This window comes from Annulohypoxylon truncatum (genome assembly GCF_022578515.1).
Source record: "Annulohypoxylon truncatum strain CBS 140777 unplaced genomic scaffold F4807scaffold_54, whole genome shotgun sequence".
NCBI lineage: Eukaryota > Fungi > Ascomycota > Sordariomycetes > Xylariales > Hypoxylaceae > Annulohypoxylon > Annulohypoxylon truncatum.
In genome coordinates this window covers 144,157-157,802 of record NW_025953840.1, presented here as the reverse complement: position 1 = coordinate 157,802, position 13,646 = coordinate 144,157, and the positions used below count along the sequence as shown (strand labels likewise).

Sequence of the window (13,646 nt, the reverse complement as noted above, 5' to 3'; positions counted from 1 at the left end):
TTTTAGAATCTATTTCCTAAGAACTTACGGAGTAGAAAAATCACGAAGGGACTGTCGTCGCACCACTATTGCTTAAAGGAGTTGGCTAATTAAGACTCTAGGTTTAGCTAACAGTAATTTAGAATACTGTCGACTTCAAAGGGGGCAATGCAGACCGAATTGATGGGAAGAATCAATGATCTTGTCTATAGAATTCAAAGTGTGATACTCAATTAAAGTCCTATCTAATCTATTCTAAGCTTATGGTGTCTAGGACTTCTCACTGAGTCTCACAATACAATCCTTTAATGCTACTAAAAGTTCCTCAAAGTGCCTTGGATACGATTAAGGAAATCTTACGCCGTTCCAGATCGCCGGCATCGGCTTGCCATCTTTAGAAGGCTTTCTTGACCACATGAGGTCATCGGAAATGATGTAATTCTTCAAACCTAAGGGGCTCTTGTCGATGTTTAAGTGACGAACTTGGACCAACCTTAGGAAATAAGCGGCAAGTCCCGCTGTGATTGCGGCAGCTGTGATAGAACAATGATTATTAACAATTAGTACAGGCGAGGTCGATGATATCTTAACTTACCACACGAAGTTCCTTTGGCTGCCCTGTACACGCCATCCCATTTATCCTCTATTTGATGCCACACAGCACGATTCCCTTCAGCGCATTTGATATTACTGCCTGGTGCAAAGACATGAGGGAGTCCTCGGTCGAAGTCAGTTTGACTATCCAATTCAAACGAGGGAACATGTACGCCTCTAACGACTAGAACCTCTGGAATTGGATCGTAATCACTTCGTCCGTAGTTCGCGGGAAATCCATCGACTGTGGTCTGGCTTCCGTTAGCATATCGAACCACACCCTCTACGATAGGTACAATACACATAGGTATACTTAAAGGAGGCAGAGGAATAAAAATACGGACCTTTTCAAGGTAGTTTCCACTTCCTGTTATAGGAAGGACCCCCTTGCAGATCAGGTCTTTCAAGAGGTACCGCATTCGGGCATCAAAACCAGCCGAGTGATCCTCGCCATCTCTCATGAATGACTCGCGTGGAATGTGAAACGCGAGTAAAGCGATGGCTTTCGCTTCGTTACTTCTTGTAATTAGATGATCGTTTACCTTGCTGATAGCCTCGAGCCAATCCTCGTTTGTGGGGTGTCCAGATCTGTCTCCAGCGGTACCGGTAGGGATATGTCTGCGAGGCATTCGTACCAAGTAAGGCTTGACACGCTTTGATACGCCCACGTCCCGACCGGTAACAAGACTAAGCATACTCGTTCCATGCGCCTTTGCCGTGGTAAATTGCTGCGTAGGATCGGTGCCTGAGTCATCCCGGGCACTTCCACCGCCAACGTCTTCACCTACATGGAGCCATTCGATATCACCGCGAATATCATCGAACTCCTGCCAATAGATCAGCTAAGAAATCTCTAGGATTCTGGAGTGTGGTAAAAGTTACTCTATGATCCAGGGTTGCACCCGTGTCTACAATGTAGACCGGAATACCGTTTCCAGGGATAGGGTCAGCATCATCATACCAATAACCATGTAAGTCATCCAGCGACGTTCCTGGCTGTTGACAAACAAACTTAAGATGATCAGCAGCCCCATGACTGGAGCCGTCGAGAATTTGGCGAAATGTTGTAGTCCAATCAAAGGCATCGTGACAAAGGTTGGAAGTATCCTCTGGGGCGTGTGGATATATCGAAGCTACCTAAGACATAATCGCGTAAGAGAGTTAAACATCTTCGAAATTTGTGCTGAGACCTACCTCGTGAGCCAACTCGACAGCAATGATATCGGCCTTTTTGTGAGGCAAAGTCGCAAGCCAGAAGTTAATTCCCACCGTCCTAGTCTGAGATACGTAGATGGTTGAAGGATCAGCGAAGTCCTTCAGCTTCTTTTCTATAAGATCCGTTTGAGTCTTGTTAGTCCCATCCTTGGGATAAATCACATAAGTGACTTCCACATCAAGAAAAGATTTCCTTGGCGTCATCTTGCCAAATCACCAGATGTGTCACCGGTCAAAATGGTATCAGTTGGTATAATCACAAGGCTCCTTCAACTCATATGGATGAAGATAGATGCAAGACAAATTTTGAATTAAGGAGTGACCTAACCATTATATACTATGAGCTATACAGTACTAATAGTGGCTCATTCTCTGCTTGGTAGAAGAAAACACTTTGGATATGTGGAAACTAAAGATCAGAATGACTACCTGTAATTACGCATTTATCATGATTCGTAGTATCACCAAAGGGAAGCTGAAGCAATCCAACTTCTATCGTAGTGACTGAGGACTACAGATATAGGTCAACCAGAAATATGTGTTTCCAAACACTCTTGATGACGTGCTAAAACAGTGTCTCCAGGCTAGAATCTGCAGTTTGCTACAGTATGTTAAAGAGTTAATACCTATTTCATCGCGTAAAGATATCCCTACCTATCTAGGTACGGGCCTTTCGTAAATCTAAGGAGATGTGACTTAGCCACCATTAGCATATGAGTTTGCTTGATTTGAGATAGGTAGGTATCAAATCATTAACCACCTGCTTATTCTTGTTCATAATGTTTTTGATTTATTCTATCAATTTAGATCACCAATGACCCCAATAGTCCATTCTAGGTAGTTGGTGTCTCCACTTTACACTTTGAACTCGTTATCAAAGAGAATATTGTCCACGCCAAAGTCAGCGTTAATAGTTCTGAATGGACTATTATGCTCTCCGCCGTTATGATAAGACGATTGAGGGTTGCAGGTAAATGATAGAAGGGGGTTTCAAAAGTTTCTTACCACCTCGTTCTGCTGTATTCGTGAGTACATTGTCTACAATATCGTCGTAATAGTCTGAAGATTTTCCATTGCCCTTTGCCAATAGCAATGCCAGGGGCTCTAAAAAAGGTAGATGTATCCTCAGAGTAATGGGGGCTGCCAAACTTTTGAAGCTCAAATGAGAGAACTTCTGTGTGGATCTTGGCCACCTGTTCTAGGAGCTTTCATAGTTTACCTATAAGGTGCGTGTGACCTGAAGGAGTGCTACCTAGTCAACCCCTTGAAGGTCCAGGGGAATAAGAAGTGATACTTTGTTCCATATTAAATACTACCTACCGAAAGACAATGGATCGTTCTGTGAAGGGTTTGTACTCGTCACAAAGTCTATGTCAAGCCCTTTGTTCGTGGTATGATAATAATAGAATTATTTATCATTAATAGTGCTTCGTTTACCGAACAAGGCTCCTATTTGAGTTATGACGCGCATTCAATGCTGTCCTGGGTATGACTCTAAATAAGTATATAGAGCATGGCTACCAATCTGCCTACCTAAATATCGTCGGTTAGACTGGAACTAAGGAACAACCGCTAAGTTGAGGATAATGGAATTGTTGAACTCATCTAGTGAACTAAAAATAACATCACAGATGGCTCAGTGTGAAATGGTCGACACTGATGATGATGAGCTGGTTTCATCATATTTTGAACTAGACCGGGCCTCGGCGCCGTCTTCCAATAGCCCGGGAGGCTATTGTGATGCTGGTAGGTTAGATGAAAACATTTCAGGGTTTGAGCCTATAAGGAACCGGATTAATGGCGCGAATAAACTTGAGTGCGGACAGAACCTCAAGGAGAATTACTCGGGTGGTGTTGGTTGCTATGTATGGCCGTCGAGTTCGCAAATATCTATTTCGGAAAGCCCGCCGATGGAAGAGGTTTTCAAAGGTCTGGGGATCGATCATGAGCAGGAAGCCCGCAGAGCGGAGATGGCGGTGACGGCGTTTTTAACAATCGAACTGAACGAAAACCAAAAGGATTACTTTCCTAGTAAACACTCCGGGATAGACTGGAAGAAAGAACTTCGCCAAGTCTATCGGCCTACATGAGGTAGTATGATATCTAGAATAAGACATAAATGCATAAAATAGTTGTCACTGTTTGGAATGATCATTAAATCATCCATGGATGAGATTGTTTAGGGTGACATGATACATCCCTAGGTACGTAGGTGGATAGACTCCGATGGTTGTCTTCAACATGGAAGGTAAAGTGACCATCTGACGTTTTCATATTGAATTTATAGAAATCATGCTACCATAACGTTATAATATCGTCGAATTCCGTGCCTAGATGATAAGTATATTGACACGTAGAAGAAAATGGAGATTATGCGGGCAATACTTAATAGTTTAAGCCACAGAACAAATTGTAGAAGATGACTGCCCGGAAATAGTCTTGAAATACCTGCTGACACAGCCTTCCATCGTATATTTATGCCTACATGTCGTAGCACAAGAATAGCCACCGGTCAGCCATGATCGGGCTACACCCAGGCAGTTGAAAGTGTGGGCGGCAAGGCCGCGGTCATTCATCAGACCAACACAACCCCATCGCGATGACATGGTAGGTCATTACCAAGCCCAGAAAACAAACAGGCGCATTTTAGCTCTAATCAGCGAGATAGTGGTTTAAAAATGAATTGTGGCTGCTCTCTACATGCAACACTGGCCAATAAAAGGGGAAGATATTACACCGCCCGCCTTCACGCTTCTGGTCTTGCATCAGCAGAAGCAATTTGTGGTCATACTCTTAACGTAAGTATCCGACCTTGTACTACACAAGCTTCCAGCTGAACGAAGCACATGAGTAGCTTCGATGCGCACCGTGTAGGCTTCTACCGTGTAACATGCAGCATGTAGGGCTATAAGAATCGAGGCGAACACGTCCGTATTTTATTCTCTCGAGTGGAAGACTTCATAGTTCAAGCCTACATTAGCAACCATGACAACTATTGCAGGTGTCAGCGGCAACCAGTACGTCCCCGGGACGAAAGTCTACGACGAGCTTAAATACCAATATGCTACGTCAACCTACGGCGAAGAGCGTGATCTTAACCCAGGACTGATTGTCCAGCCTAAGAACAAAGATGACATAGCGCTAACCCTGCGATATGCAAAGGAGAAGAAGGTCGCAGTAGCTATCAAGACAGGCGGCCATCAATACAGCGGAGCTAGCTCTACAAGCGCTCCGAATATCCAACTAGACCTGGAAAACTCATTCAAGGGGGCCGACGATCGAACCATTTTCGAAAAAGACGGGAAAGCGTACGCTCGCACCAGCGTCAGCTGGAGCCTTGGAGAGTTCAATGCTTGGCTCACCGAGAACAAGAAATTCGTGCCCCACGGCCAATGTACTGAGGTTCATGTTGGGGGCCATGTCCAAACCGGAGGTATGAACCCCCTTTTCCATGCAAAGTATAAGCGTGATTTAGCTACAATAAGTAATACCTACGTACCCTACCTACGTTAGAAGGGGTATGAATTAAACGAGGCTATACACAAATGCTAATAGGAATGATCAGGATACGGACAATTGGCTCGTAGCTTTGGCCTTTTCGGAGACCACGTCTTATCACTTGAGATCGTGGATACCGATGGAAATTTCAAAGAGGTCACCAAAGCTACAGACCCTGATCTGTTCTGGGCATTCCTTGGAGGAAGTCCTGGAAACCTCGGCGTCATAACTCACTTTACTATCCAAGTTCACCGGGACCAGGATTACAACGGATCTAGGGGTATGAAGGCGATGTACTTCTACGATACTAAGACATTGAAGCGTCTTATTGATATCCTGGTCGAGATGTCTGACAACGACGACTTTCCTCGCAACTATGACCTTTGTATCAGCGTCCTTAGCTCTGCCTTTCCGCTCCTTGATCTGTGTCCCGGGATAGATGAATGGATGGCGCGGGCACACCCGGAGTTTTACGGAAAGAATGGCCTTATCGCTTGGCCACGCACTATAGTGATATTTGCGCAGTGGGTGCCTTTCGAGAGCGGAGACGAGTGTGATATGTCGTGGTTTGATCGAATTAAGGAGGGGTCTGACTGGATCCTGGGGAACGACAATGTCCAGGAAAAACCCATGTCGCAACTAACGGGAGACTGGATTTTCCGCAACGTAAGGGAATTTGAACATCCCTATGAAAAGAGAGCCTATGTGACGAGCTCGCGCACGTTGGCTAAGGATGGCTTTACCGACTGGATGGTCGGCCGCATCGATGATATCGTCCGCCCCGAACACAACAAGTGCTGGTTGTCGGCGCAAATGCAATGCTTCGGCGGTAAGAACTCGATGTTCACGCGGAATGCGGGTAACGGCACGGCATTCAGTTGGAGAGACACGAGCATCACATGTGTACTCGATGCTTTCTATGTCGAGGAATCCAAGGCGCGGGCCGAGGACTGGCAGAAGGTTAACGATATGGAAGCGATCGGACCTAACGGCGTCATTTCGAAGGAAGACCGCCGGGTGCTGTGGGGTTCTTATGGCAATTGGAATCTAGATGCCGTTTGGAACACTTACTTTGAGGACAGAGCGAAGTACGAGAAGTTACAACAGATCAGGAAAAGGGCTGACCCGTACGGCATCTTCACGCCGAACCCTTTTTGCGTCAAGCGGGCAGACTGATCACCTTGGGAGTAACAGGGATAATTGTTAGGGGAAGATGATAAGGCGTCTCATAATATGTTACTAGATACTTACCTCCCTATGTACTCTCTTATTCGTATGTCTACAGGTATCAAGCCTCCTTGCATAGGCCCGACACTCCGCGTATGGTACCCCTTTTCATGTTATATGCCGGATGTATTTCTTGCAGATGCGGATGTTTCATGTAAGAAGACCTAACAATATCATATAATATTCTATTGAAATTGACCGAGGTATTGAGCACGCCTTGATCCCAAACCAACGCCATTCTCATGGGAGATCTAAGCTCTAGTAACTCTAGCTCTATCGTCTATGATGTTAGTCTATTCCTCTAAGCCCATCCAATTCTAAATAGTTTATATCCGCTCTCATCGCCGCGCCCAATTCCCTGACGCCTGTCTATATCCTCGGAGCCTAGAATCGCAAGGTGTCGTCCTTCTGGGGTTTGAGGGCTTGTCCCCTGGAAGGCCGGCTCGACAGAGTGGATAACTGCCCCGTGGCGGCCATTAGGGCGCACTGTCATAAGCAACCAGAATACCCCTCCAGGTGCTAGAAGGCGGGTGGCGCAAGCCCGCAGCCAGAGGGCGTGTCTCGGATCATAGATTACATCAGTGGCTATTAGTATATCCGCTGGTGAATCAAGGGGCGTCTCCAACACGGGAGCAGACCAATCAAGAGCGCACGTTTTCACGCCTTCTCTTGAAGCATTAGTCTCCAGATTAGCGAGCACAGTGGGATGATAATCTGTCGCGATCACCGTCGAATTGGTAAAATCAAGGAGTGGAAGGGCTTTAGCTAGCACCAGGCTAACTAGTCCCGTGCCGGCGCCGAGTTCGACAATACGCGGCGACGAGCCAAGTGTTGGCGTAGTAAATCCAAACCGTGCCGGAGATGCACATATCAGATCGCAGAATACAACAGAAGCTCCCCAGGTTTGAAGCCCAACGTCGGAGTGCGTAGTCATCGAGATGTCGTTTAGTTGCACGTCGATTGCGATTTTATCGTCGAAACTGGACTTTTTGGCTTCAGGAGACTTCGACGCAGAAGATAAATCCAACGTAAATGAGAAATTACGTATTATTCCGGTGTCTTCTTCGTCTTCTTCATCCATCGGCTTGGAAAATGAGGCAAGCACATAAGAAGCTTTGTCGATGGCTCGTTCGCGCTCATCTTCATCTCCTAGGGGCAACTCATCTGCGCGCGCGATAAGGGTTGTCAGCCAGCCGATGGCAAAATTGCGCTCAAAGACATCAGAACGTAGGGTATCAAGAAAATCCTCCCCATCTATGTCCTCGTCTCCATCGATATCCCCATCCTCAGACGCGTAACCGGAATCCACCGGTTCAATTGGTATGTCGCCATGCACTTTCCCTAGTTCAAGCTGCGATTCTACGGCTCGCGACAGCGACACAGGAAAATATAGCTCATGTAGATTGTTTAGTGCTGAGAATATCTGTTCGCTGCTGAGCGTGCTTGAACGTAAGAGCGGCAGGCTGCTCGTGGGAGCCAGCGGATGACCCACTGGGCTCATTGGAGTCCTCGGCGAGACTCACGGTCCGCGTGGAAAGTCGTTCCAAATGAATGACTGGAAAAGAGATGAACCGAAAAAAAGGAAGGAAAAAACCCGAATTAAAAGTGAGGGCTTTAAGAAGAATGAGTAAGGTGGATGATTGCTTCGGGTCTAGACCAGGCGAATCCCGGGTATGACCCACCGGCCACACACACAATTTTGTCGCTATCGTGAAATTTCTCGGCGATAGCGGTGAGAGGAAGCGGTCCTGACTCGTGTTCCCATGTGCTTACTCCGTTGGATATTGTTGTCATAGTCCACCTATCTCCTATGGCAACTTTATATACGCGATATAGAAACGATTCGATTTAAGCATAATATTAAGTTAGTGGGCAACTGTGGCTTAAACCATAACCCCCTATTTCTACGGCACTCATTGAGTCATCTGTCAACGAATTAACTACTAATTATTATGCGGAATGACTCTGACATAATCCAGATTTTATTGTTCGACGTGCGATGTTTTATTTACCTACCCATACCTAAGTAAACCCTACACGCATGTCCTCTGCCAAAAGTTAGGCTAACCAAGATACGGAGAACTATCAATTTAGAATATTCGATTTTAACCTCCCATCACAGTCAGAGTGTGGACAAATCGAAGCTGGCCCTTCTCCACTCGGAATTCGTGGCTATCGGGGACAGTCGCAAAGTCAATAAAGACGTCGACAGCACCGAGCGTCTCGTCAATGACATAGCGACGGTTAGTTAACGAGACACCTACAATTTTAGAGTCAGTGGCCTATCGAATATTTTTAGAGAGTAGGCAGTTGCAGCTTACCACTAGGAACGCCGACGTTGCAACTGTCGTTTTCTGAGCCTGTTCCAGTGTAGGCGCCACCTTCGAGACGAGCACACGGATGGCCCCAGGGAACTTCCACGGATTTATCGTTAAAGAGATCGGCGTAGGCGTCGGCAGCGGCTTGAATCACTTCTCGGGTGTCGCGCTGGTCCTCCGGGATCGGGTCCCAGTTTTCTCGGGAGGCCCAGTAGTAAGTGCCGGTAGCGTTGAAGAGCCAGTCGCCTTGGTCGGTCACGAGAGTGCTGATGTTCGCGATCTTGCCGTCTGCGAAGCGCATCTGCGTTCCCAATACGTACGGGTGAGTTGGGTCCGTGACGATGATCTCGGTGTACGTCGCGCATTGGGTGGTATCGTGAAGACTGCGGTTGAAGTCAATTTTTAGAGGCTGTGACAGGATGCCGGTCGTGATATCGGCTGTCTCGAACGCTTCCAGGTATGCGACGGTGTCAGCAAGTGGAGCTACGGCGTCGGGTGTTCCTGCGGTCTGTGCTGCTAGGAGGCTGTCGGTAGCAGCGATGAGGTCTTCCCGAGTACATTGCGCTCCAGCTTTAACGGCCAGAAGCCCTAGGGCAGCAAGGGTAAGTCGAAGCATCTTCAAGCTCGTCGAAATGAATCGATACTAAATAGAAAGATGATAACTTGAGACAACTACATTTCTTACCTACGGTGAGTTGGGGCGAGCCCTTATAGATATAAATTAGCGAATGATGTTGGGGCCGGCAAAGGTGGTGATGATGTCGTACTCGAAGAGAATAGCCATATGAATTTTGTGTGGGGTTGTCTTCGGCAATTCCTTTACCCAACACCCAGGAAGAGGGATGGATTCCGAAAGGCCTGGAAGATCATCATCCGTATATCAAGTCTAGGCATAACGTTCTAGAAGCTAAGAATAGACATTTCCAATTCTCTCGCTTTAATTGCGAACAACCCCAATTTTAACGATCTCCTGCGCGTTCTTGAATGAGGATATTACTAAAGGTGGTGAGGACACTATATAACCCGGAACATAATCCTCGACAGTCTTCCAGGTTATCCGAATAATGAAGTAGAATTAGAATATTTCTTACCTAGGCATATACTCTCATATTTTCCTGTTGACTTTCACGATTTATCATAGGTAGGTAGATAATTAGTCCGTACCAAGTGTGAGCTTTAGTTGGCTCCTCATTTCATTACACGCCAGGCAAGACACGTCAAAAGTTATGTCAAACTCCATTCATAACTGGGAACCGGAATTGCAACTGATGGAATTTTACTGTATATCATTCAGTCCTTCCGCTTTCCTAAGCATCATGAAGGACGAGCCCTTGGAGATATCATTTCCCTGGAGAAGGTGTGAGCGCTATAATCGATTTTATCCCCTTAAGATTGAATATGCACGAAATAACTGTTGACAGGCAAATGTGGTTACCATAAATCTACTAGTATTGAAGATAATTCTTTATTGAACCGGAATGCTACCCATGGAATTATGTGTTTCATTATTCCCTTCACTAGAGCTGCTTCCCAGCTTCATTTCCTAGGGAAGATCATACACCGATAAATAGGGGATTATGACGCCAGTTTCAGCGCACGGGGACCAACAAGCCTTCCAAGGTTACTTAAGTCGGAACACGCACCCGCGCCTTTCCAGCCCAAACACGAAGAATACAACCACCAAACAGGCATCTCAGAAGCAGGCGTGATTGAACATGAAGGTCAAACCATCAAATGCTGCATGCGCCCCAGTGAGAAATCCCGATGTAATTTTCCGAATGGTTGAAATTTCATGATATTGACGATATGATGGCAGAAGCGCAAAGCTCTCGGAGATGCTAGTAGTCGTGCGAACCAGTCGCCTGCAAAGGTGACTACGAAACGTTCATCAGCTAGCAAGGAGAACGAGCAGAGGAAGCAAAGCTATGAAGAATTCGCGGCCTTTACTAGACGTATGTTTGAGGAGGCACAGAGTTTCGGACCGCCGCCGACCGTTGCACCCAGGAATATCAAACGGCCGAAGGCAAGGGGTACCGGGACGAGTAGTACATCTAGCAAGAAAGGCAAGGCGGAAATCTCTCTGGAAGCCGAAATTGCGTTATACACGCAGAACCTCAACGTCGTTCTTGACCCGGATTCCTTTAAAGATCAGCCGATGCCTAGTTGCCAAGCCGTACGCAATCATATCAACAAGCTGCTCGACGCCGGGATTATGACGAAGGCTGAGTTCGCTAAGGCTATTGGATGCCGTAGAGTCTATACCTTGAACGCGTTTCTTGGGGAAACAGGGCCGGACGGAGGGAGCGGCAATGCCGTATACTTCAGCGCTTGGGTGTGGTTTCGACAGCGCGAAATAGTGAAGTTGAAGATGCCGGACATGAAGAAGAGGCAGACGCAGGAAGCAGGTTCTAGCAAAGGCGGTTCAACTTCAAATGCGGCGAAGACTACTACATCGCTTCCCGATATTTCTAATATCGAATTAGATGGCGAGGAGACGGACGATGTCAGCGTTTACGATTCATGCGATGAGGTCCGCAAGAAGATCAACGCGCATCTAAGGACGACGGGAGTAACGAAGGCTCAGCTCTGCCGCGATATATACGCGCAGCTCCACCAGCCCAAGATCAAAGGCATCCAGTCAAAGCAACTTGACGACTTTCTCCGCGGCAAGGGACCTAAGACGGGCGCTAAGAGCACGGTCTTTTATGCGGCGTGGGTATACTTCGAGAAGCTACGCATCGCGGCCGGTAAACCAAAATCCAAACACCGCAAAGAGATGGAGGAGATATGGGCGTGGAGAGGTGGATTCGACCGCACGACTGATCATAGGACAGTGTAAGTCACTGCTAGGATTAAACTCGAATTTTGCTAACTGGCTCCTAGATACATAGGTAGTGCTTACTAATGCCGTCTGGGGCTTATTGAGTATACGATGGGTTGGTTTATGTCAGTAAAGATATCTAATCCGAAAGTTTTATTCATGTATGAGAGGATTTGGGGGATTTCCAGGTAAATTGCAAGATATTGTTGCTAAAACCCGTAAACTTTTAGGTCGGAGTTCTCTGAAAAAGGAGGTCTTGTCATGAATCTAAGCAGTTGACTCCGACATGCATTCTATGTATCTTCGTAAATATGCATGCTGAATGAACAGATCGCCACCCTTGCCGTTATGCTTTTGTTTGAACTCGCGATCCTTCGTTAGTAGATTCTTCTGTAATATTGAAACCCTACTGCGGCCAGGGCAGCCACTGCAGCGGCTCCAGTGTAGATCGACCGACGATAAGACTCATTGCCCGTCGAAAACGAGTTCCTAGATTCGTCCATAAGTGGATAATACTTATACGGAACCTGGAATGTCTTAGTCAATGACTTTTCCTCCAACCATTCTAAGACGGGGACTCGAGAAACGACAGGCCCCCAGATGTAAACCAAGCCGATATATGTGAAATGAGTCCACGGCGCGATATATTTGCACATGATCCTGTTGAACGGCGTGAGCCACGCCGTCTGCCGAGCACGCCGTATAGATATGGTGTGAACTGTCGACTCGTCTCTCAGCCGCACCTTCTGGTAATCGGCAAATGCCGCCTCGAGTTCCTTCGTGGTAGGCGAAGCTTGGGTCCTGAGCAAGTTTCGAAGCTTGTTCACAAGGACGACCATGTCAGCGAGGCCGCTGTTATACCCTAGACCGGCGTGTGGCTCCAGTTTTCGCACGGCGTCACTAACGAGTACGATACGATTCCAACTCCACTTATCTATTCGGCCTTCCTCGAGGTTGATCAGTCCCACGTTTCCGGTACGCGTAGGGTAGACATCGCAGACCCTGCAGCCGGGGGCGACGTAGAGATGCCCGTATCTTTCGACGACGTCCTCCTTGTCTTTGTCGGTGTACCGAATGCGCTCGGATGTAGGCTTCTCGAGAGCCTCATACACTCCAAGCCATGCTTGGTTCTTGCCGGTGACCAACTGTGTCGATACACGCTCCGCTGAGCATTCATAATTGATACCTTGTTCCAACGTAGGTGGAATAGGGATATTCGCAAATAGCATCCTGTACGTAGCGATGTAAGGGCTCTTGGCCGCCTGCGCCTTGTCAGGAGGTGGTTTGCCCTCAGCCAGCGCCTGCATGCATTGACGAGTCCTACTGTGAACACCATCTGCGCCGATGATGATCGAACCCTTTACGGTCGTGCCATCGGCGCAATCGACGCTCACCTCGTCGTCAGACACATTTATGTTAACAACGCGTTTATTCAATTTGATACGACTTTGCACGTCTTTAGGTAGGGTATTGTGTAGAGCCTCGACGAAACGTGGCCGATGCGTTACCCGTACCCCATAGCCGTGGCTATGTACGGTGGCTGTTAACACCTCTACTTGTACAGACTGGGGCGGGTGACCTACTTCTTCTCCACAATGGTATTGGGTGACATTTCTGAATAGATAGTGCCGTCATCGGCGGACATAGTAACGCCCAGATTGATGTCGTCAATGACTAGCTTCACGGCGTCTAGCAAGCCCAGTTGGTCGAGGATACGGAAGGTCGGCGGCCACAGGGTAAGGAGTGAGCCAATCTCGGGGAACAAGCTTTCGTGTTGCTCTAGTATGACGAATTCGATATCGGCTTTTGAGAACATATGGGCGGCGGTGAGTGCCACGAGACCGCCACCCACGATGATAACCCGAAAGGGTTTTTGCGATGACGCCATGGCCAAATCGATACCGTGCTAATCCTTTTGGTATATTACATATAATATGCAAGGTACAAGGCAGTGGGAAGCTGGAGGTTTAAGACACGCAGATAGTGTGTTGATC

At 47.3% G+C, this 13,646-nt stretch overlaps 7 protein-coding genes across 7 annotated transcripts; 3 read left to right on the top strand and 4 right to left on the bottom strand.

Annotated features, from left to right (window-relative positions):
• Nucleotides 1-299: 299 nt before the first annotated feature.
• Nucleotides 300-1,992, bottom strand: F4807DRAFT_471926 (peptidase S8/S53 domain-containing protein; the record flags this gene model as incomplete). Its single annotated transcript, XM_048002973.1, has 5 exons — nt 300-512; nt 575-824; nt 918-1,400; nt 1,456-1,710; nt 1,768-1,992. The coding sequence occupies 5 exons, from the start codon at nt 1,990-1,992 to the stop codon at nt 325-327; spliced, it is 1,401 nt and encodes a 466-aa protein (XP_047849136.1). The 3' UTR covers nt 300-324.
• Nucleotides 1,993-3,419: 1,427 nt separating this feature from the next.
• On the top strand, nt 3,420-3,878 carry F4807DRAFT_465527 (uncharacterized protein; the record flags this gene model as incomplete). The annotated part of the gene is made up of 1 exon (XM_048002287.1): nt 3,420-3,878. The coding sequence occupies one exon, from the start codon at nt 3,420-3,422 to the stop codon at nt 3,876-3,878; it is 459 nt and encodes a 152-aa protein (XP_047849135.1).
• Nucleotides 3,879-4,631: 753 nt separating this feature from the next.
• On the top strand, nt 4,632-6,682 carry F4807DRAFT_328290 (FAD-binding domain-containing protein). Its single transcript, XM_047995227.1, has 2 exons — nt 4,632-5,221; nt 5,354-6,682. The coding sequence occupies exons 1-2, from the start codon at nt 4,774-4,776 to the stop codon at nt 6,460-6,462; spliced, it is 1,557 nt and encodes a 518-aa protein (XP_047849134.1). The 5' UTR covers nt 4,632-4,773; the 3' UTR covers nt 6,463-6,682.
• A 4-nt stretch (nt 6,683-6,686) lies between these two features.
• Nucleotides 6,687-8,081, bottom strand: F4807DRAFT_446655 (uncharacterized protein). The gene has a single exon (XM_047999829.1). It carries the CDS (start codon nt 8,012-8,014, stop codon nt 6,815-6,817), a length of 1,200 nt encoding a protein of 399 aa, XP_047849133.1. The 5' UTR covers nt 8,015-8,081; the 3' UTR covers nt 6,687-6,814.
• Nucleotides 8,082-8,330: 249 nt separating this feature from the next.
• Nucleotides 8,331-9,613, bottom strand: F4807DRAFT_446653 (uncharacterized protein). Its single transcript, XM_047999828.1, has 2 exons — nt 8,835-9,613; nt 8,331-8,773 (listed from the first exon to the last, which is right to left on the bottom strand). The coding sequence occupies exons 1-2, from the start codon at nt 9,445-9,447 to the stop codon at nt 8,619-8,621; spliced, it is 768 nt and encodes a 255-aa protein (XP_047849132.1). The 5' UTR covers nt 9,448-9,613; the 3' UTR covers nt 8,331-8,618.
• Nucleotides 9,614-10,291: 678 nt separating this feature from the next.
• F4807DRAFT_328264 (uncharacterized protein) lies at nt 10,292-11,883 on the top strand. The gene is made up of 3 exons (XM_047995226.1): nt 10,292-10,582; nt 10,648-11,666; nt 11,715-11,883. Exons 1-3 carry the CDS (start codon nt 10,547-10,549, stop codon nt 11,734-11,736), a joined length of 1,077 nt encoding a protein of 358 aa, XP_047849131.1. The 5' UTR covers nt 10,292-10,546; the 3' UTR covers nt 11,737-11,883.
• F4807DRAFT_328249 (FAD/NAD(P)-binding domain-containing protein) lies at nt 11,850-13,632 on the bottom strand. The gene is made up of 2 exons (XM_047995225.1): nt 13,236-13,632; nt 11,850-13,179 (listed from the first exon to the last, which is right to left on the bottom strand). Exons 1-2 carry the CDS (start codon nt 13,538-13,540, stop codon nt 12,030-12,032), a joined length of 1,455 nt encoding a protein of 484 aa, XP_047849130.1. The 5' UTR covers nt 13,541-13,632; the 3' UTR covers nt 11,850-12,029.
• Nucleotides 13,633-13,646: the final 14 nt, after the last annotated feature.

Coding starts and splice junctions, on each gene's coding strand:
- F4807DRAFT_446653 (XM_047999828.1), bottom strand. CDS start 9,447: ATGCTTCGACTTACCCTTGCTGCCCTAGGGCTTCTGGCCGTTAAAGCT. Junction 8,774..8,834: donor CAACGTCGGCGTTCCTAGTG/GTAAGCTGCAAC, acceptor CTAAAATTGTAG/GTGTCTCGTTAACTAACCGT.
- F4807DRAFT_328264 (XM_047995226.1), top strand. CDS start 10,547: ATGAAGGTCAAACCATCAAATGCTGCATGCGCCCCA. Junction 10,583..10,647: donor CAAATGCTGCATGCGCCCCA/GTGAGAAATCCC, acceptor ATATGATGGCAG/AAGCGCAAAGCTCTCGGAGA. Junction 11,667..11,714: donor ACGACTGATCATAGGACAGT/GTAAGTCACTGC, acceptor ACTGGCTCCTAG/ATACATAGGTAGTGCTTACT.
- F4807DRAFT_446655 (XM_047999829.1), bottom strand. CDS start 8,014: ATGAGCCCAGTGGGTCATCCGCTGGCTCCCACGAGCAGCCTGCCGCTC.
- F4807DRAFT_328249 (XM_047995225.1), bottom strand. CDS start 13,540: ATGGCGTCATCGCAAAAACCCTTTCGGGTTATCATCGTGGGTGGCGGT. Junction 13,180..13,235: donor AATACCATTGTGGAGAAGAA/GTAGGTCACCCG, acceptor CACCGTACATAG/CCACGGCTATGGGGTACGGG.
- F4807DRAFT_328290 (XM_047995227.1), top strand. CDS start 4,774: ATGACAACTATTGCAGGTGTCAGCGGCAACCAGTACGTCCCCGGGACG. Junction 5,222..5,353: donor GGGCCATGTCCAAACCGGAG/GTATGAACCCCC, acceptor AGGAATGATCAG/GATACGGACAATTGGCTCGT.